Here is a 23,439-nt window from a genome sequence, read left to right on the forward strand (position 1 = left end):
ACAATGTCTGTGTCTGCCTCTAGCTCCTTCCTTCTTCCCTTTCCATAGAATTTCATAAGCACCAACTGTCATCTCCAATCTCAGTGATGGGAAAATCTGTTTTCCCTGAATGGAGATTTGATCAATTTTATCCATTACTTTGAATAAAACCTTCAGTGCAGACTGATGTGTGTCTTAGAGGATTTCCTAACCTGGATTCAGTCTATTGGTGAGAAGTATTAGGGCTCATGCAGATGAGCATATGAATTGGACATGGGCTTTCCGATTTTTGATCAGACAGCACACTGACGATTGTCAATCAGGTGAACAATTTTACTCTCGGTCCGACTGCTCGTGAAAAAAAAAAATCAAAACTTGCACTTCTTTCATTCGAGTCTTGGATGAGAGTCACCCATTTAAGTCTATGGGTGGGTAAAAAAAAAAATCAGATCCCACACAAGACATCCAAGTGGCATGTGATTTTTATGGATACATTTACTGTATATCATAAATCTTTGAGACTGCACTTTTTTTTGAAGATACCATATATGAAAATTGATCGCGCACAGAATAAAACATGGACACAAGTTTATATCTGCTAGATATAATGGAGTCTTCATTATACTTATTGGAACAAAGGATGCAGCCTAATGAACTATTTTTTAATGGTTAAATCATGGACACCCTGCTGGAAACCTGACAAAACCTAATTTTTAGTCACTGGGGTTTGTCAGGCAGAGATGAGGTCCGTGCCATGAATTCCATCATTCTGTTCCCAAATCAGAACAGTATAAGAGAATTTCGAGTTGTGGTGCGAACCCCTCCTATGGGGCTGAATCAGTCAGCTAGCTGCTGAAAATAAATACCGTAATACATCTATAATGGTGAGTCATTAAAACACAAAGAATACCGTAGCATCCTGACATTTATCTGGATATTCAAGACTCCGCCGCCCCAACCTTATGAAAACAAGAGTCAGAATTCAGCAATATACTGTGGATTACTGTCAAGAAAGCCTCCCATCTAAGTGAAAGGGTAATTATAAATCGTTAATGTTCATAGGATTTCTGACTATAACAACTGTCCCAGGAATGAAAGGTCTAATGCTTTATAGGAGCCCTGAGCCTTGTACATTTCTATGCGCACTGTTATGGGGTAGTACTTTACAATTTTACGGATGGTTCAGTATGGTGGGCACAATGCCTGTTCCTGTGCTGGGAATGCTATTTTGAAAATACTGTAACATAAGCATTAGAGAATGAAAAATCTGCAGAGTTGTACTTACTGAGTAGGTAGAACCTTAAGGTAAGTGCTACTGTTCTATTTGGAATAAATCCCGGTCTCATTTTTGGTGTTAGATATGGGGAGCGTAATAATAATAGCTTAATGGGGTTGTGCCACAAATAAAGTTCATTTTAATCAATAGATCTTGGAATAATCATAATTTCCACAATTGGATGTGTTTAAATAAAATGTTCCTGTGCTGAGATAATCTTATACATGTGCCCCTGCTGTGTACTGTGTAATGGCTGTGTCTGCTGACTGTGATCTGATCACACCACATCTCCTGCGCAGGGGAGGATGCAAAAGAGAATATACAGACAGGACAGCATGGGGTCACAAATGATTGTTTCCTAGAGGTAAAACATTTTTTTAAAAACATGCAGGGAAATGCTTTACCTCACAAAAAGAATCAGCTTGCTGTCCTGTCTGTATTCTCTTTTGCTTCTTCCCCTGCTCAGGAGCTCTGGTATGATCAGACCATGTCCCTGCACGGTCAGCCACAGCCATTACACAGTACATAGAAGGGGCACATGTATAAGATTATCTCCTTCCTCTTGATGTGGGCTCCGGTGGTGAGCCCACATTTTTCCCGGCACATGTCAACTGTTTTGAACAGCTGACATGTGCCCGAAAATCCGCAGGTGGAACCTGTTAAATGCCGCTGTCATATGCTGAAAGCGGCATTTAACATGCACTTCTGGCAATTCGCCCATCGGTGACCCCATCACGTGATCCCGGGTCACCGATGAGTTGGCATCACAACCAGAGGTTGTCACTGCCGGATTGCTATGAACGCCGCCCGGATGTCGCCGCTCATAGCAAGTGAGGTATTCAGCTACATACAGGTGATCTGATCATCGCCTGTATGTACCGGAGCCCATCGGGTCTCCCATGGAGACTATTGAAGCATGCCAAAAGAAAAAAAAAAGTGTTTTTAAAAATAAAAAAACAATAAAAAAAATAAAAGTTCAAATCACCCCCCTTTCACCATATTAAAAATAAAACAATAAAAAAAAATCAAAGATACACATATTTGGTATCGCCCGATCTATAAACAAAAAAGGATTAACCTGATTGATAAACAGCGAAGCGAGAAAAAAAGTCAAACGCCAACATTTTTGGGTCGCTGTGACATTGCATTAAAATGCAATAACGGGCGATCAAAAGATCTTCAGTATTAAAGGGTTAACAAAATGAAATGTAACCTAATATCAGGTGATAATTTCAATTTATGATGAGTATATTCAGCAAAGTGATATCAACTCTATGCAGAACAGCACATCTTAAGCCTACCAGCCATTACTATTTTATGATGAAGCGTCATATAATATTTACTGCCTTACAAGAGTTTACTTATTATATAGTGCTGATGTACAGTCCTTGTGGTTACTGAAGCCTGAAATATAAAAGACAAGCAGAATGACAAGCGGCAGGAGTAGACTGGGTTCCATTACTCCATGCATCACAGTACAAGTCAATATTCAAAGCAGACAGGTGGATGTACAAGTAACACAATCAGCTTTTATGTATAAAAAGGTCAGAGAAAAGCGACACAGTCCAGATAATGGCAGGACCAGAACATAATGGAAAGTGAAGAAAGGCGCTCCAACAATAATGCTATATCAAAGTCTGAGTGAAAAATAGAGTTTACAAGGAGAGATTCAGACTTTTTTATGCAATGCTTGCTGTACTCTCAGACAACTTGGTCTCATTTGATAGATAATGTGCTAAGTAGGCAATATGTGACTTACTTTATGTAAAAAAAAAAATCTTGTTTTACCCCCGTAAAAAAATCCTAAATGAGAACCACTAAATGTCTCCTTTCTTACTGTTGTGGGTAACACCACTGCCTACCTCCCTGCATGGCTTCCCATCGCCCACCACACAGGGACACCGACGTACTCACCCACCCAGGCTATGCTCCTTGTCTTCTGCTTGCTGTGCGCATTGAGCTCTGGGTCCTCTGATTGCTGTGTATGGTTAAGATGCCCGCACGTGCACTTCCTGATTATAAAGAGACAGTGCGCGCACTCCTGATGTGTCCCCAGCCTTTTGGGAGGTGCTTGAGCAAAATTCTCTTTCAGTGTGTGTGTGCGCACGACTGCTGAGTTGCCAGGTCCTTTCCTGTTCCTGCCACACTGAGGGCTGAGGCCTAAACCTTGAATCTGTACCTGAATCTGATCTTTCCTGTTTCCATAAACATGGAGGCTGAATACCCAGGCCAGAACCCTGAACATGTATCCTTGTCGCTGTCTGAATTAGGACCAGATCCCTCAACCTATTTATATCTAAGTTTTCATCTATTTCTAAATTCCCTGTGTCTGAATCTGTACCCATCTCTAAAACCTGCAGTGTCTGAACCAGTACCTATCTCTAATCTGTTCTCTGTGCAACATTATTTGTTTGCTTGTACTCTTGCTACTTAATTATAAGTACAAAGTGTGAGTCTGGCTCTTGTCCTTTATGTACCTGTCCTTGCATTTGTCTTCTCTGAACTTGGTCCTATCTACCCTGTGTGTGCTTGTCCTTACCTTATCTGCGGTTCCCTACCTGTCCGCATTTGTGGTCCAGTTGCCTGAGACCCAGTTCTTCCTGAAACCGTTACTGTCCATTCTGTCTGAATTTGGTCCTACCAGTTCCTGTATTCCAGTTGGACCTGCCAGTGACCCAGTTCTTTCCAAAGCTGTTCCTGCCTGTCCAGTCTGAAGTGGGTCCTACACCTGCCAATCTGTATATCAGTGGTGTCCATCAGCACCTTCATATCTTGTTGAGGGTCAGCTGCCATGTGACAGAGGTCAGTCCTGGTGTAGCACCTCCCCGGGCTCTCCTCAGATCATGGCACCTTCTGTTGACGTGTATCCAGGGTCAGTCTTGGGGAGGCACTTAGGATTGACTCTCGAGTCTCTCTTTGGTCCACAGCACAGTGGGACCACAATCCATGTTCGCTCCAAACAGTCCGAGTAAGTTTGTAACCTCGTGATGTCATGCACTGCCTGTTGCCAAGAGTAATCTGTTTGTAGCAGCAGATTGCATTTTCAGAGAGAAATAGAACTTGAACTCTAGCGCCACCTGATGGATGTAGTGATCCTAAATATCAAAATTGATCCATTAATGAGACTTGCTACAGGATTTAGGCTGCCGTCACACTAGCAGTATTTGGTCAGTATTTTACATCAGTATTTGTAGCCATAACCAGGAGTGGGTGATAAATACAGAAGTGGTGCATATGTTTCTATTATACTTTTCCTCTAATTGTTCCACTCCTGGTTTTGGCTTACACATACTGATGTAAAATACTGACCAAATACTGCTAGTGTGACGCCGGCCTTAGAATGAGATGTCGAACAGAAAACTCAATTTGAAGACACATGTTTTAGGGTGTGTGCCTCTTATCAGTACAAAGCATAAGGTCTGATTTGGCTGCACAAGAGTTCTCAGACAAGGGATCCAAGAAGTAAAGTTTCTCCTTACAGTCAGCGTCAAGCTGGTGCAAGGAGACTTATAGGCTATGCAATGATCCTTTAGCAATTTAATTAGGCAAATATCTTCTTCAGAGAGAAAGAGGACGTGGACTCTAGGAAAACGGTCAATATTGAATTTTAGGATTGATAGATCCAATAGATGACACTAGAGTTCCTGTCCTCTTCCTCTCTGAAGAGGATATTTGCATATCTGAATTCCGAGAGGGGCATTGCATGGCCTACAGGTATCATTACTCCAACTTGTCATTCTCAACAAGGAGAAAATTGACATCTTATACCCCCTGCAGCAGCAGAGAAGCAGAGACTAAGTGCAGGAGGTAGTGGTGGGTCTACAGCTCTCTGCTCCTGCTCTGGTCTGTCAAACTGCATTCAGGCATAACTGAGAAGTTCAGTTCAAAGCAGAGAGTTTGCTTAGCAATGGTAGACGCAATGCATGCTGGAAAGTGAGAGAAAGCTAGTTACTGCACCTATGGCGTTAGTAGAATTCTGATATCAAGGAGCCGTCGTCCAAAAAGAATAAATGGAAAGTTATAAAGCATCACAATCGAGACAGTTCCTGGGTATTAGACTGATACAATAGAAATACATCAGCACTTCTGTATTTTTCACCCACACTTGGTTTTGGCTTACAAAGGCTGCCGTCACACTAGCAGTATTTGGTCAGTATTTTACATCAGTATTTGTAAGCCAAAACCAGGAGTGGAACAATTAGAGGAAAAGTATAATAGAAACATATGCACCACTTCTGTATTTATCACCCACTCCTGGTTTTGGCTTACACATAGTGATGTAAAATACTGACCAAATACTGCTAGTGTGACGGCATAATATATACACAAATAATTGCTCTATGTATTGCAAAATATTGCCCCCCCCCAATAAAAAAACGAAGGGCTAAAGTACCACTCTCAAGATATCCTTCACAAACAGTGTGATCAAAGAAATAATGCGATCCCCACTAAGGTACTATAGTAAAACTATCAATTTTATTGAACATAGTAATAAAAGACATATATAAAAATATGAATTACTACATAAAGAAAGGTGCAAATCCTCAAAAGGAGAGACTATATTGCCATGGGTACATACAAAACGCTAGGCCAAACATGAGAACATGTATACATATATGAACCACTAGACCACAATGGAAGACAGCCTGCATATGTGGAAGTATGCTAAATACATGGGCTGTTAATTCTCTAGCTATCAATATATAGGGGCCTATGAAAATGCCCATATCCCTTGGTAAGAGAAAGATGAACCATGCCACGGTCTTAACCACAGGCTCCCCACATGTAAAATGTATGGAAGGTGGTACAGCAGTACGGTATATTACCTTTTAGTTGGCCTGGTGTGTGTACCTCGGCGTCCCTCTGCCCCGACGCACGTTTCGCGTTAGCTTCTTCTGGAGGCAGCCTAATAGTTTTGGCTTACAAATACTGATGTAAAATACTGACCAAATACTGCTAGTGTGAATGTGGCCTAATGCTACAACTTATCCGCCCAAAAATAAGTCCTCATATGGCTGTGCTGACAGAACACTAAAAAGTTTTAGCTGTTGGAAGAAGAGGAGGAAAAAACTAAAGTGCAAAACAAATAATTGCTCTGATGGGAAAAGAAACCAGGTTCTGTACTCCAGTAAAAAAAGATTTAGCTCCTGTTCTTTACTTATTTAATGCCGATTTGGAATAACTTTGGGGCAATTCCAGTTATGTGCTACATAAAGCAATAAATCATTTTATATATCAAGGGAAAAAAAACTAAAGTTTTATTCCATTATTCAATGACATATCTGACTTTACCAACTTCTCATAACACCTTTATGCAAAACCCATGATCTGTTATGTGTAGTATCTCTGTGCATCAATGATCCTACAGTAATTACATTTGGCAATTCAATAAGTTTAGCTCAGAACTTTAGTTCAGAAGTGTAAGTAAATATTATGATTAGAATATCGGACTTATGCTCAACCCCGTAGAATAACATGGCTACAAGTGTTGTTCGTCAAAACCATGGACAGCGCTCGTCCAATGTAAACGGTCATGTGCACGAGCCCTTAGCCGGAGCAGAGAGCCGTTAAAGGAAAAGCACGTGGAAGAGATAACCGTGGCCACAAATCCATTTCAATGGGCTCCATGCGTTACATCTACACGGAAAACATTAATCAGAACAACATTTCCTCTTACAATATCAGCCGGTTGCTGGTGTTACTAAGGCTATGTGCACACAGAGTTTTACCGATTAGATAAAGAAGGAGGCGTTTTCTATTGGAAACTGCTTCGGGAAGTCTTCTTTCTTTGGGTATTTGCGCACATTTTTTTCAGGCAGATTATACCTGGAATCTGCGTGAAAAAGTGCACAAAAAAAGCCACATAAAATAAATCTAATGCACAGTAATATCCAAACAACATTGCTGTGCACATCTTTCCGTCTTATGTCACTTCTATCATCCACTTTATGGTTTGCAAACTTCCCGTTCGATACTTTTGAAAGCACAGAGCAAAGACATTGTCAGCGGATTGAAAAGCTGTGTCAGGAGAATGACTGCCGGCATTTTCCTGAAGAGTTTTCGCCTTGGTGCATCTTAAATCTTTGGTGCAGTCTTGGTACATCTTAAAGACACCACGAGCACATAACCGTTGGGGAATTTTTGGAAGAGTTTTTCATTTCCTCAAACATTTTGGAAGAATTTAGTTTTTCTCGAAATGTTTTTTTTTTTTTACAACCTTTTGATCCGATATTGCCTAGTTTGGAGCTTTTTGCATTAGGAGATGCCTCAAAGATGGGACAATAACTTTTTTTTCCCATCGGGCATTTTTAAAAAAACTTAAAGCAGAAGAAAAATGCTCAAAAAGTCAAAACATTTGAAAAGCAAAGTGATTTTTATTCTAGAAGTGAATAGGCAGAGTCCTTCAAGCATTTTATGCTCTATATTCAGAGCTTTTTGGAACTGCCAAAAAAACCCCTCAGCCTGTACATAGCCAAAAGGTGTATTTACAGTGTATGGTTATTATAAGAATGCTCTTTTCATGAAAATCTTGTGGTCTGAACATGCTGCTGATCACCTGATGGACGAGCATTTTGCTTGTCTGTGCCTGTCCATACAATGAACATTCCAAAGAAATTCTGACAGGGAATTCAGATTGTGAGCCCCATCAGGAACAGCGATGATAACGTGTGCAAACTGTAAAGCGCTGCGGAATATGTTAGCGCTGTATAAAAATAAAGATTATTATTATTACATAATGTGAAATATTTGACTGTGCAGTTTTCACTGTTGGCTGCTAGATGGCGTTGTTCTCACATTTGCATACAATAATCTGATGATTCCTTGGGAGGATAGACTAAGAAGGGGCTTTTCACTAATGGTGCATTTTCCAAAGGTCTCATAGGAGATCAGACTCAACATGTCACTCTTTCTACTTACCGGTTTGACATTAAATGCGAGGAGAACGTACTTCATATCTGGAGACACTTCATATTTGCTGACCTTGAAAGTGTCCTAGAAATAAATAAAAAATATATGGTTACATCACTGTATTAACCATACTGTGCAGGTTATACAATGGATCAATATCACCAATCATTATCAGTCCAGGCCTGATTATCACCCTCACCCTTTACATACACCCATATTCACATTCACTATTTGGGTATGTTCACACTACATATTTTTTGGGTGCTGTTTGGGCCGCTCTGCTCATAAAATTGCTCACAAAACACTCAAAGGATTTGTCCTATTCACATCTATGGTGTGCATTCTTCTGGCATTTCTTAATACTATTTAATAGAAGTGTTAAAAAAAGTACAGTAGGCCGGAGATTTCTATAAATCCCATCCACTTTTTTTTTAACACTGTGTAAACCGACCTGTGGTGCGTTTTTTAAATCTGCAACATGTCGATGTCTCTTGCGGTAAATGTATATTTTACTGCATTTTCAGACCTGCCTTATAAACATGAAATGAGGAAAATCTGCAGGTAAAAATTGAATATGTTTTCAATACTCTTGTGCAGTGGAAATGCACTAGCAATGTATGTACTCTATACATGACTGTACCATTTACCTTTTAGAAATGTGCACAAGAAGGAAATTGTATAAAAAATTTCCTATAAAGTGATGGCAGTTTAGGGGCAGTGCTGGTCTCTGCTTTTTCTGCTCACCAGGTTATCTCCTTAGAATGTGCAATGACAGTGCGCTCACTTCTACGGCTCATCACTTCTCATCAGAGCTGGCGATGGAGCGCACTGTCACTGTGTAAAAATAATATTGCATAGTGACAAGATACTGCTGAGCATACGTCAGAATTGAGAACCAACACATGCTCAGTAGAGCAGTGACTAGCCCAGCCCCAGAAATGGACATCACTGATGACTCTACATTTCGATGTTGGGGAGAAGCTGCGGCATTAACTGCAGCCTCTACCGCCTGATGATGTCTCATTTGAGTATCCCAGCATGCACCTGGGTTTCTCAAACAAAATGGCATCAAACAGGAAGTTGATGTAAAAAAAAAGCAGATTAGAGAGGGAACGTAAGGAATTTTTAATTATAATATATTGGAAAAGCGATTAGATTATATATATTTTAAATTACAAATTTCCTATCATTCCCTGTTTAATCTAACTGCTTTTTTTGTAACAACTTCCTGTTTGACTCTTAAAGGGTTGGTCCAAAACTAACACTGATTTAATCCAAAATATATACTGTATTTACATAATGTAAAAGGGAAAGGTGTCCTTTGACTGCATCGATGTAAAATTAAAATAGTTATAGCTCTTGTGAACGCACAAAAACAAAAAATAAACCTTATTATGAAGGGGTTAAACCAGAATACCCCTTTGACATGTTCACCCCCGGGCATTTTTTTTTTTTCATTTTCCTCCACTTATTCCATAACTTTTTTATTTTTCCGTCCTCATAGCCATATGAGACCTTGTTTTTTGCTGGACAAATTGTCTTTTTGAATGACATCATTCATTTCATCATGATATGCATTGGAAAGTGCGTTGAACGAATAAAGCCAGACTCAAATAAACCAAAAGAACCAGAATAAACCAAATACTGAAAAAGCGGGTTCCTATATATAACTAAAATATAACTTTTATTCTTTACCAATTAAAAAAGTGCAAACATATAGTGCTAACGAAAGTGCAAAGTGCATACGGACCACATAAAGACACATATAAAAACGCATAAGCGTATAACCGCACACCAAGATAGAATCTAGTATAGGGGTAAATCCACTAGTATCTTGAACATAACTTGGTCATAAACTGTGAATCCGTAACCTCTAGATCTCACTGCTCTAGACCAGAGCTATATTAATGTGGCGGGGTATTATCCCAACAGGCTATGTATCTACTTCAAGCCTTACGGTATCTGCTGCTGCAGTGTAAACAAAACCCCTACACGGCGGTATATTTGAAATTGCTCAAAGCATCCGCAGTGATCCTATAAACATACCAGAGCCCTTAAACTAGAGGCATTACTGGCCTAATATACATAGGGTCACATGCGTAAGTAAACCAGTGATACTCATCTGCCTTCTGCTGGTCACCATCTAGAGACCTGGTGCAGTGCTGAGTTGAAATGGCCCATCACGTCGGTTATTCGACTTGTAACCGCATCATTCTTTCTGGGTCCATTATCCTGTGAGGTGCCTCCCAACGCGTTTCATATAAACAATAATCTTCAGCGGATTGTGTCACCTATACATCTGAGCATAACGCTGTAGCAGTCTAAATCCCGCCCCTTTTATATGTATCTACCCGGCGTCTTGTCGTCTCCCATTTCCGGACGCTGACAGACTCACTTCCGGTGTAGACAAAGAGTATGCACCCTGGAAACAAGGGGAACGCAAGCTGTGTTCCGGATATCTGGACGTCGGCACACCCTGCCGTAACGGCACATCCGGTGGGCGGGCATTACTCACATGCCGCCCACTACTCCGTGCGTCCCAGCGCATTACGCTATCTTTAGTACAGGGAAGAGGGAACACCGATCGTTTAACCTCTCCTGCACTCGTATAACATTAGGAAGGGGTGACTCATACCCCCAGAGTCCTCTAAACAGGTATATGCAGCCTTTTACTACCACTCAAAAACTATAGCGATACCGCACCGATCTGAGGTCCCTAAGCAGACAAATAGAGAACAGTCTATATCACCCATCAAAAAGTAAATTACACCTACGTCTAAATGATAATATTGTGGCATAAGCGCACAGAGAACTCCACATAGAAACAGAGATAACAGAAATCCTGCAAGAAAATTTTTAAAAAAAATATAGATCCAACTTTAAAGGTATATGCAGACACAACGGACCTCCAAAGAAAGAAAGAAAAGAGGTGCAGCTATTCGTGTCCCTAAACCAAACCCTCTCTATTCAACCCCAGAAATCCGATATAGGCCAAAATATTATTAATTTATCCTCTAAACCTCTGAGTGAGGCACAGATGGCGGTTCTTAGCAAGGGGCTATCTTTTGTTTCTACAACAGACTATAATAGTTTTGAAGCCATAAAAGATCTTAATTTATTTGTCCGACAATTAAAATGGAAAAATTTTTTCATGAATGAGGACAAAAAACGATGCACCGAATTGGGCATAGATGAGGATCTTCTCAGGGACGTTAGATTTATTTTTCATCTGAGGGATATAGACCCGAATGATATGGGAGAGGGACCATTCACTACCTTGAAAAATAAAAGTAAGCGCATGCCTCCGTTTTCAAGGGATACAGGCCCCATTGATGTCTTTTTGAACTTAGTGACCCAGGAATTGAGGGATTTGGAGTCCAAAAGACAGAAAAGATCACCACACAATATGACTAAGACAGAGATGGATGCTTTGTGTGAACTTGAAAAAGACCACGATTGGGTGATAAAACCTTCGGATAAGGGGGGGAATGTGGTGGTCATGGACGTGGCCCAATATAAGGCACTTTGTTTCTCCTTACTTCAGGAAGAAATGGGTTACGAGAGGCTCGAATCAAATCCCATTACTTTGTATCTCAATCAGCTTAAAATATTGATAACAGAAGCATTCAATAACAAACTGATTGACACAAATGAGAGAGACTTCCTGGTACCTATGCACCCGGTAACGGCTACCTTTTACTGCCTACCAAAGATACATAAGGGTACTAACCCTTTGAAAGGTAGACCGATAGTGTCCGGTATTCGGAGTCTCACCCAAAATCTGGGTTTGTACGTGGACCAAATTCTGAGACCCTTTGTGACCTCTTTGAGTTCCTATGTACGCGACACAACGGACCTCCTCTTGAAACTTGACAACATTGAACTAGATGCGGATATGCTACTGTGTTCTATAGACGTTGAAGCACTGTATTCTTCAATTCCACACAGTAAGGGCATTGCGGCGGTGGACTACTACCTGAGCACGAGAGGATGGCAGTATACTAAACATAATCTCTTTGTTAAACAAGCCCTTGAATTCTGCCTGACCAAAAATTATTTCCTGTATGACGGAAAATACTTCCACCAGCTCAGGGGTACCGCGATGGGGAGCCCCTGTGCCCCCTCGTATGCTAACTTGCTCCTGGGCTGGTGGGAGGAGAATATTGTCTTCAGTGAAAATACACCAACTGACAACAATGTCATACTTTGGCTAAGATATATCGATGACGTTTTCGTTATTTGGAGGGGGAATGAGGCCAGCTTTACCAACTTTGTGGTGGATCTGAACCATAACGAGCTGGGGCTTCACTTTACCTCCGAGGCTAATTGGTCAAAATTACCCTTTCTGGATGTGCTGATAGAGAGGGGTGAGGATGGGCATCTCGTAACGAGCACCTTTAGAAAACCAACGGCTACAAACTCTCTACTGAGGTGGGAATCTAACCATCCGACACCACTAAAGAGAGGAATCCCTAAGGGCCAATACCTACGCGTTCGTAGGAACTGCTCGGACAACACTCTGTATCTAAAACAGGCAAAGGACCTAAAGGAGCGTTTTGTGGAGAGGGGGTATCCCAACAAGGTTCTAAGTGAAGCGTTTAAGTCATCCTTCACGAAACCAAGAAGGGAGCTCTTGACCCCCACCCCTAAGAAAGAAAATGAAAACAGCTTAAGACTCATTACAAAATATACCAACGGGGCAGGGGACCTACGTGAGATCGTAAAAAAACACTGGTCTATATTACAAATGGACAATGACCTCAGAGACATCCTTACCCCTACTCCTCAGATTACTTTCAGGAAAGGCCGCTCAATAAAAGACAGGGTAGTCCATAGCCACTTTGCCCCGACTCAAACACAACCCACCTGGCTAGGTGGAAGAACAAGGGGATGTTTTAGATGTGGGGATTGTAAATTCTGCCAGTCCGTACAACAAGGTAAAATATTCACGAGCAATCTAACGGGAAAGGTTTTCCATGTTAACCATTTTATAAACTGCAAAACGAAGGGGGTGATCTACAAAATGACCTGCGATTGCGGACTTGAGTATATTGGCAAAACTAGCAGGGAATTTAGGAGAAGAGTTGGAGAACACCATTGTGATACCATCAATAAAAGAGATACCCCTGTTGCGAATCACATTAATAGGATCCACCAAGGCGATTTAAAAATGGTAAAATTCATGGGCATCGATAGAGTTTACCAGTCCCAGAGAGGTGGAGACTGGGATAGGAATATTCTTCAGAGGGAAAGTAGGTGGATCTTTCGCCTCCAAACCATCACACCACATGGTCTTAATGACCATATAGGCTTCTCTTCCTTCCTTTAGAGGCAGGGGTTTTTAGGGTATCCTAGCATTAGGGGCAGCCGCCGTTGAGTGGGGGCGCCACTGCGCAGGTTTAGGGTGCCAACCTCCGCGATAGGTAGGGGTAAGGATAGAGAGGGTTTGTTTAGGGACACGAATAGCTGCACCCCTTTTCTTTCTTTCTTTGGAGGTCCGTTGTGTCTGCATATACCTTTAAAGTTGGATCTATATTTTTTTTTTAAAAATTTCTTGCAGGATTTCTGTTATCTCTGTTTCTATGTGGAGTTCTCTGTGCGCTTATGCCACAATATTATCATTTAGACGTAGGTGTAATTTACTTTTTGATGGGTGATATAGACTGTTCTCTATTTGTCTGCTTAAGGACCTCAGATCGGTGCGGTATCGCTATAGTTTTTGAGTGGTAGTAAAAGGCTGCATATACCTGTTTAGAGGACTCTGGGGGTATGAGTCACCCCTTCCTAATGTTATACGAGTGCAGGAGAGGTTAAACGATCGGTGTTCCCTCTTCCCTGTACTAAAGATAGCGTAATGCGCTGGGACGCACGGAGTAGTGGACGGCATGTGAGTAATGCCAGCCCACTGGATGTGACGTTACGGCAGTGTGTGCCGACGTCCAGATATCCGGAACACAGCTTGCGTTCCCCTTGTTTCCAGGGTGCATACTCTTTGTCTACACCGGAAGTGAGTCTGTCAGCGTCCGGAAATGGGAGACGACAAGACGCCGGGTAGATACATATAAAAGGGGCGGGATTTAGACTGCTACAGCGTTATGCTCAGATGTATAGGTGACACAATCCCCTGAAGATTATTGTTTATATGAAACGCGTTGGGAGGCACCTCACAGGATAATGGACCCAGAAAGAATGATGCGGTTACAAGTCGAATAACCGACGTGATGGGCCATTTCAACTCAGCACTGCACCAGGTCTCTAGATGGTGACCAGCAGAAGGCAGATGCGTATCACTGGTTTACTTACGCATGTGACCCTATGTATATTAGGCCAGTAATGCCTCTAGTTTAAGGGCTCTGGTATGTTTATAGGATCACTGCGGATGCTTTGAGCAATTTCAAATATACCGCCGTGTAGGGGTTTTGTTTACACTGCAGCAGCAGATACCGTAAGGCTTGAAGTAGATACATAGCCTGTTGGGATAATACCCCGCCACATTAATATAGCTCTGGTCTAGAGCAGTGAGATCTAGAGGTTACGGATTCACAGTTTATGACCAAGTTATGTTCAAGATACTAGTGGATTTACCCCTATACTAGATTCTATCTTGGTGTGCGGTTAAACGCTTATGCGTTTTTATATGTGTCTTTATGTGGTCCGTATGCACTTTGCACTTTCATTAGCACTATATGTTTGCACTTTTTTAATTGGTAAAGAATAAAAGTTATATTTTAGTTATATATAGGAACCCGCTTTTTCAGAAAGTGCGTTGAAATTGCAATTTCACAATTTTTTTTTTCATTTACCATGTTCAGAATACGGTAAAACTGACTTGGCAATATGATTCTCCAGGACACTATGAGTACGCAAATACCAAACATGTATGGATTTTTATTTAAGTGGTGAAAAAAAATCTAAACTTTGTAAAATCAACAAAAAACCTTTGCTTGTGTCACCATTTTCCACAACCCATATAACACTTTCAATTTTTGGCATGTAGAGCTATGTGAAGGCTTATTTTTGGGAGAGATACCCAAATATGTGCATTTTTTTTTTAATTGTTGGGTGATTTGATCTTGTGTTTTTTTTTATTTTACAATATAAAATCTCTTTGAGAAACTCACGCAAACACTGGGAGAACATACAAACTCCTTGTAGATATTGTCCTTGGGATATGATTCAAGGACCCAAGCGCTACAAAGCAACATTTCTACTATGCATTTTGCAATTTTGCCGCATTTAAATTTTTTTTCCAATACATTAAATGGTAACATGAATGATTTCATGCATAACTACAACTCATTCTGTAGAAAAACAAGCCCTCATACGGCTAAATCAACATAACAAAAAAAAAATTGATGACTCTTGCAAGAAGGAGAAGAAAAGCGCAAAAGTGAACATTCGCCCGGTCATTAAAGGATTATATATAGTTATCGTACTGTATGATAATATTATCATAGAGATTGAAAACCCAGAAGAACTGGAATGTTCCATCAGAATAACACTGGAGAAGAACATTTTGATTATTTAAGGCGGAATTAAAATATCAAAACTTCATCATCACCAATGTGCATTCATACAAAATTGCTCAGAGACATCCGCAGCCCAGTGCTGAATAAAGACGTCTCAGTATCATAGAATGGAAATCAGATTTAATGCAATGATTTATCCATCTTGACCACCTGGCTTTGATGAAGGAGTCTTTCTCCACAGAACACATCAACCAGGCATTAATACATTACGCATGCTATGATTTATTGAAGCACTTTTCTATCTTCGGATGATTTTACTTTATTGGCAGGCGCAGGCCCTCCTGCAACTTTTATTAGTATTTCTTCTACATTTTTTCCCCTCATAGACTCATTGTTTGCTTTACGGTCTTGTCTTTTTCATTACTAAAAAGTTTTTGTTTTTTTCTACTACAAAAATTGCTCTGTAGGTAGAGTTAAGTCTAGTGTACAAGTGATTCCAAGTCCCAGGGCGACAGAAAATAAACTGCTCGCTGTAGAAAGATAAATGCATGAAGAAAAGGCACATTGGGATGTCAGATAAGATAACGCAGTGAGTTTGGGATGTGACATTGTTACAGGAATGAAAGTAAAGTAAAAAGTTAAAAGCCAAAAACATATATATGAACAATAAAATTATATGAAAATGAACAGTTTGATTTAAAGGGTTTGGCCATTACTATTTTTACTTTACTTTTTTTTTTTTAACTATTTTTATTGTTGGTCTATCCCAAGGATAGGCCATTAATATTTTACCGGTGAAGGTGTGACTTCCGGCACCCCTGCCGATTAGCTGTCATTTGCGTTGGCAACTGGAAGTTCTTGGATGCTGCGTTAACACAGTAGCTCTGACAAAACTATTGTACCTGTGGCCGGATACTGCAGATCAATCCATTTGAAAAGTAGATTGATCTGCAGCACCCAGCCGCGGTCACTATAGAAATGACAGAGCTGCTGTGTTCTGTGGGAATCCGAGAACTTCGGGACTCCACCAGCTCCAATAACAGCTGATCAGAGCGGGAAGGGTGGATGTCACACTGCCATCGGTCAGATATTGATGGCTTATCCTAAAGGCTCGTGCACAAGACTATATTTTCAGTCTGATTGCGATCCGATTTTTTCCTCGGACCGAGCCAGCACCACTGTGCACACCCGAGGCTCCTCATTCTGAAGCCGTTGGACTGATAAGTTTATTATTGTTGAACATTGCTTATACCCTTTGCCTGTACTCTCTCCATCAGTGCAACGTGAGTGTTAATACCTCTTGTCCATACCGTTCCTTCTCCCTACGTGGAGTATATCCCTGTTATAGTAAAGTTCATTTTTACCCTTGCTCTGTCTGCTGTCCGTTAAAGCATCCCATGCTCACAGTTGTCTTTAACAGCAGCTGTTGGAGCTGAGCAGAGCTAATTGCTGCTATTAACCATTTAGTTTGAGCTCCCATTGTACCCTACAACACAATAATGGGGCTCCGATGGGTTTCTGTGGCAGCTATCGGTATTGCTTCCATCTTGACTGCCCATGAAGATCAGCCACGGACTGAGCTTCATCGGAGACCAAGATTTACACTATACAGTCATGGTCAAAAGGCTTGAGATTGACACAAATTTTAGGAATCACAAAGCTTTGGCAAGAATGGGTTGCCATCGGTCAGGATGTGGACCAGAAACTGATATAAACCTGCCTAGGGTGAATTGCAGAAGTTTTGAAAAATCAAGCTCAACTCCAGAGATAAGCGAGCACTAACATGCTCGGGTGCTCGTTGCTCGAACAGAGCAATTCCTAATACTCGCATGCTTGTTTCGAGTAATGAGTATAATGGAAGTCAATGAGAAAGACAATAATTTTTTCTGGCAGGCCCTACAAAGTGGTCTGGGGGGCAGTGAAAAGGTTGAAATGGATGGAAAAAGTGCTGAATGGAAAGAGAACAGCAAGGGGGAGACCCCTAGAAGCATCTGACTCCCAGATCCCTGCTGAGAACAATAGTGTCACACTTTTACTCCACTATAAGGAGTTGCAATGAAACTTTCCAAATCGACAAGAAATTGCATTTTTCATTGAAAAAAAAGTTAAGAAACATTTTTTCCTGTGTAATGACTGTATATAATGCAAAATGTAAAAAGGATTTAAAAAAAAATTATTATTTTAGTAAGCCAAAATTGATTTTTTTTTAAATTAAAAAATAGGACATTTCCGTTTAATTTATGAAGGAAGAAAGAACTGTCAAAAATTAGGGACTCAGATGCACCCTGTATTAGACATAAAGGAGTGCCTCATACACATTCTGTTCAAATTGTCGTGTATTGATACTCTAAGACTCATAATGGCCATGCACTTTTGAGGGCTACATACCAAGGAAATGAACTACAGACCACGGAATAATCTATGAGTGAGCAATATAATACCCATACATTTTTTTCCAAGTTTTTTGAAGGTTATATACCAACAAAATATACTCTGGACTATAGAATAGTCTATGGGTAAGCAATACAAAACCAATAAGGGTATGTGCAAAATTTCTGGACCATTTCTGCATCTCTTGGCAAAAAAAGCGCGTTTTTGGTGTGTTTTTGCCACAGTTTTTGGTGCGGTTATTTTGCCTACGTTTTTAATTGATGTGAGTGAAGTCACTGGTGAAAAACACAGGGCACAAATGCGTAGAGAATTCACATGCTGCAGATTATTTTGTGCACCAAATCTGCAAGTCAAAAATACTCAACGTGTGCATGACACTTCAGGTTTTTCATTCACTTTGCTGGCATAAAGTTTTTCTTCAGATTTTGTCACAAATCTGCACAGAAAAAATGCGACGGAAACACACCAAATCTGCAACGTCTGCACACAGCCTAAAATTTTGAATAAGTGTTTTAGGCTTATATAGCAATGAACTGTACCCAAGAGGTTCTAATAGCCTATGATGAGCAATATCATACAGAAAAATTTTGAACAAGTTTTCTGAAGTTTATATACCAACGAAATGTACTACAGATCCCCGAATAGTCTATGGGTGATCAATATAATACCAACAAACTTTTTAACAGGTTTTTTGAGGATCACCGTATTTTGTATTTTTTGTACTATAAGACGCACTGGACCATAAGACACACCTAGGTTTCAGAAAAGGAAATTAAAAAAAAATTGAAACAAAAAATTGAAACAAAAAATGTGGTAAATTCTGTACTAATATTCCCTATCCTAGTATATATGGTCCCCTCATCCCCATCCTGGTATGCACAGCCCTCATCCCTATCCTGGCATGCATGACCTTCTCATCCCTATCCTGTTATGCATTACTCCCTCATCCTTATCCTGGTATACATGGCCCCCTCATCCCTATGCTGATATGCCTGCCCCCTATCTCTATTCTGGTATGCATGGCCTCCTCATCCCTATCTTGGTATGCATAGCCTCCTCAACCCTATCCTGGTATACATGGCCCCCTGAACCCTATCCTGGTATGCATGGCCCCCTCATCCTATCCTGGTATGCATGGCCCCCTCTGTTGTGAATTCTGTGGCAGAGCTCCCTCCTGTGGTCACAAGTGGTACTTCGGCTGATTCTCTCTGTGAGCTTCCGTTGGTGGAGGAGAGTGGTACTGCGGCTTCTGAGTTTCCTTCCTCAAGTGATGTGGTGAAGTCGTTAGGTGCTGCTCTATTTAACTCCACCTAGTGCTTTGATCCTGGCCTCCAGTCAATGTTCTAGTATTGGACCTGTTTCCTCCTGGATCGTTCCTGTGGCCTGCTGCTCTGCATAGCTAAGTTCCGCTTTTGCTATTTTGTTTGCTGTTTTTTTCTGTCCAGCTTGCTTATTTGTTTTTTCTTGCTTGCTGGAAGCTCTGGGATGCAGAGGGTGTACCTCCGTGCCGTTAGTTCGGTACGGAGGGTCTTTTTGCCCCCTTTGCGTGGTTGTTTGTAGGGTTTTGTGTTGACCGCAAAGTTACCTTTCCTATCCTCGCTCTGTTCAGAAAGTCGGGCCTCACTTTGCTAAATCTATTTCATCTCTACGTTTGTCTTTTCATCTTAACTCACAGTCATTATATGTGGGGCTGCCTTTTCCTTTGGGGTATTTCTCTGAGGCAAGGTAGACTTATTTTCTATCTTCAGGCTAGCTAGTTTCTCAGGCTGTGCCGAGTTGCATAGGGAGCGTTAGGCGCAATCCACGGCTGCCTCTAGTGTGGTTGGAGAGGATTAGGGATTGTGGTCAGCAGAGTTCCCACGTCTCAGAGCTCGTTCTATGTTTTTGGGTTATTGTCAGGTCACTGTATGTGCTCTGACTTCTATGTCCATTGTGGTACTGAATTAGCAGATCATAACAGTACTGGAGGTCCAAAGTACTAATGATTCCCAATAGAGGGAAAAAAGAAGTTCTGAGACCATTTTTTTTTCTTTGCACTGTGTTTTGCCTTTTTATTCCCCTAGACATTTGGGTGGTTCAGGACACAGGTGTGGACATGGACATTCAGGGTCTGTGCTCTTCAATGGATAATCTCGTTATAAATGTACAAAAAATTCAAGATTTGGTGGTTCAGAATCCTATGTTAGAACCAAGAATTTCTATTCCTGATTTGTTTTATGGTGATAGAGCCAAGTTTGTGAATTTTAAAAATAATTGCAAACTGTTTCTGGCCCTGAAACCTCGCTCCTCTGGTGACCCAGTTCAACAAGTGAGAATTATTATTTCTTTTTTGCGTGGCAACCCTTAAGACTGGGCATTTTCCCTTGCGCCAGGAGATCCTGCATTAAGTAATATTGATGCGTTTTTCCTGGCGCTCGGATTGCTGTACGATGAACCTAATTCAGTGGATCAGGCAGAGAAAAATTTGCTGGCTCTGTGTCAGGGTCAGGATGAGATAGAGGTATATTGTCAGAAATTTAGAAAGTGGTCCGTACTCACTCAATGGAATGAAGGTGCGCTCGCAGCTATTTTCAGAAAGGGTCTCTCTGAAGCCCTTAAAGATGTCATGGTGGGATTTCCTATGCCTGCTGGTCTGAATGAGTCTATGTCTTTGGCCATCCAGATCGGTCGACGCTTGCGTGAGCGTAAATCTGTGCACCATTTGGCGGTATTATCTGAGCATAAACCTGAGCCAATGCAGTGCGATAGGACTTTGACCAGAGTTGAACGGCAAGAACACAGACGTCTGAATGGGCTGTGTTTCTACTGTGGTGATTCCACTCATGCTATCTCTGATTGTCCTAAGCGCACTAAGCGGTTCGCTAGGTCTGCCACCATTGGTACGGTACAGTCAAAATTTCTTTTGTCCGTTACCTTGATCTGCTCTTTGTCATCTTATTCTGTCATGGCATTTGTGGATTCAGGCGCTGCCCTGAATTTGATGGACTTGGAGTATGCTAGGCGTTGTGGGTTTTTCTTGGAGCCCTTGCAGTGTCCTATTCCATTGAGAGGAATTGATGCTACGCCTTTGGCCAAGAATAAGCCTCAGTACTGGACCCAGCTGACCATGTGCATGGCTCCTGCACATCAGGAGGTTATTCGCTTTCTGGTGTTGCATAATTTGCATGATGTGGTCGTGTTGGGGTTGCCATGGCTACAAGTCCATAATCCAGTATTAGATTGGAAATCCATGTCGGTGTCCAGCTGGGGTTGTCAGGGGGTACATGGTGATGTCCCATTTCTGTCTATTTCGTCATCCACCCCTTCTGAGGTTCCAGAGTTCTTGTCTGATTACCGGGATGTACTGTATTTGATGAGCCTAAGTCCGATACCCTACCTCCGCATAGGGATTGTGATTGTGCTATCGATTTGATTCCTGGTAGTAAGTTCCCTAAGGGTCGACTGTTTAATTTGTCTGTGCCTGAGCACGTATAGATTACCGCCTTCAAAATAAGATCACGGTTAAATTTCAGTATTCCTTGCCGTTGTTATCTGATTTGTTTGCTCGGATTAAGGGGGCTAGTTGGTTCACCAAGATAGATCTTCGTGATGCATATAATCTTGTGCGTATTAAGCGAGGCGATGAATGGAAAACTGCATTTAATACGCCCGAGGGCCATTTTGAGTATCTAGTAATGCCATTCGGACTTGCCAATGCTCCATCAGTGTTTCAGTCCTTTATGCATGACATCTCCCGAGAGTACCTGGATAAATTCCTGATTGTGTACTTGGATGACATTTTGATCTTCTCGGATGATTGGGAGTCTCATGTGAAGCAGGTCAGAACGGTGTTTCAGGTCCTGCGTGCTAATTCTTTGTTTGTGAAGGGATCAAAGTGTCTGTTTGGTGTTCAGAAGGTTTCATTTTTGGGGTTCATCTTTTCCCCTTCTACTATCGAGATGGATCCTGTTAAGGTCCAAGCCATCCATGATTGGACTCAGCCTACATCTCTGAAAAGTCTGCAGAAGTTCCTGGGCTTTGCTAATTTTTATCGTCGCTTCATCTGCAATTTTTCTAGTATTGCTAAACCATTGACCGATTTGACCAAGAAGGGTGCTGATGTGGTCAATTGGTCTTCTGCTGCTGTGGAAGCATTTCAAGAGTTGAAGCGTCGTTTTTCTTCTGCCCCTGTGTTGTGTCAACCAGATGTTTCGCTTCCATTCCAGGTCGAGGTTGATGCTTCTGAGATTGGAGCAGGGGCTGTTTTGTCGCAGAGAAGTTCTGATTGCTCGGTGATGAAACCATGCGCCTTCTTTTCCAGGAAGTTTTCGCCTGCTGAGCGAAGTTATGATGTTGGCAATCGAGAGTTGCTGGCCATGAAGTGGGCATTCGAGGAGTGGCGTCATTGGCTTGAAGGAGCTAAGCATCGCGTGGTGGTCTTGACTGATCATAAGAACTTGACTTATCTCGAGTCTGCCAAGCGGTTGAATCCTAGACAGGCTCGTTGGTCGCTGTTTTTTGCCCGTTTTGACTTTGTGATTTCGTACCTTCCGGGCTCTAAAAATGTGAAGGCGGATGCTCTGTCTAGGAGTTTTGTGCCCGACTCTCCCTGGGTTTATCTGAGCCGGCGGGTATTCTCAAAGAGGGAGTAATTGTGTCTGCCATCTCCCCTGATTTGCGGCAGGTGCTGCAAAAATTTCAGGCTAATAAACCTGATCGTTGCCCAGCAGAGAAACTGTTTGTACGTGATAGGTGGACGAATAAAGTTATCTCTGAGGTTCATTGTTCGGTGTTGGCTGGTCATCCTGGAATCTTTGGTACCAGAGAGTTGGTGGCTAGATCCTTTTGGTGGCCATCTCTGTCGCGGGATGTGCGTTCTTTTGTGCAGTCCTGTGGGATTTGTGCTCGGGCTAAGCCCTGCTGTTCTCGTGCCAGTGGGTTGCTTTTGCCCTTGCCGGTCCCGAAGAGGCCTTGGACACATATCTCTATGGATTTTATTTCAGATCTTCCCGCCTCTCAAAAAATGTCAGTCATTTGGGTGGTTTGTGATCGCTTCTCTAAGATGGTCCATTTGGTACCCTTGTCTAAATTACCTTCCTCCTCTGATTTGGTGCCATTGTTCTTCCAGCATGTGGTTCGTTTACATGGCATTCCAGAGAATATCGTTTCTGACAGAGGTTCCCAGTTTGTTTCGAGGTTTTGGCGAGCCTTTTGTGCTAGGATGGGCATTGACTTGTCTTTTTCCTCGGCTTTCCATCCTCAGACTAATGGCCAGACCGAACGAACCAATCAGACCTTGGAAACATATCTGAGATGCTTTGTTTCTGCTGACCAGGATGACTGGGTGTCCTTTTTGCCTTTGGCTGAGTTCGCCCTTAATAATCGGGCCAGCTCGGCTGCCTTGGTTTCGCCGTTTTTCTGCAACTCTGGGTTCCG

General features: G+C 41.7%; 1 protein-coding gene across 3 annotated transcripts in view; it reads right to left on the reverse strand.

The window, feature by feature from the left end:
- DPP6 (dipeptidyl peptidase like 6) overlaps positions 1–23,439 on the reverse strand; it is a 1,887,605-nt gene that overhangs the window by 247,927 nt on the left and 1,616,239 nt on the right. For all 3 annotated transcript variants that reach the window (XM_069729746.1, XM_069729744.1, XM_069729745.1), the window contains exon 5: positions 8,174–8,248. In XM_069729746.1, the coding sequence (XP_069585847.1) occupies positions 8,174–8,248 (75 nt within the window). The remainder of the gene's footprint in view (positions 1–8,173; positions 8,249–23,439) is intronic.

The sequence above is a fragment of the Ranitomeya imitator genome, chromosome 6 (assembly GCF_032444005.1).
Source record: "Ranitomeya imitator isolate aRanImi1 chromosome 6, aRanImi1.pri, whole genome shotgun sequence".
Classification (NCBI taxonomy): domain Eukaryota; kingdom Metazoa; phylum Chordata; class Amphibia; order Anura; family Dendrobatidae; genus Ranitomeya; species Ranitomeya imitator.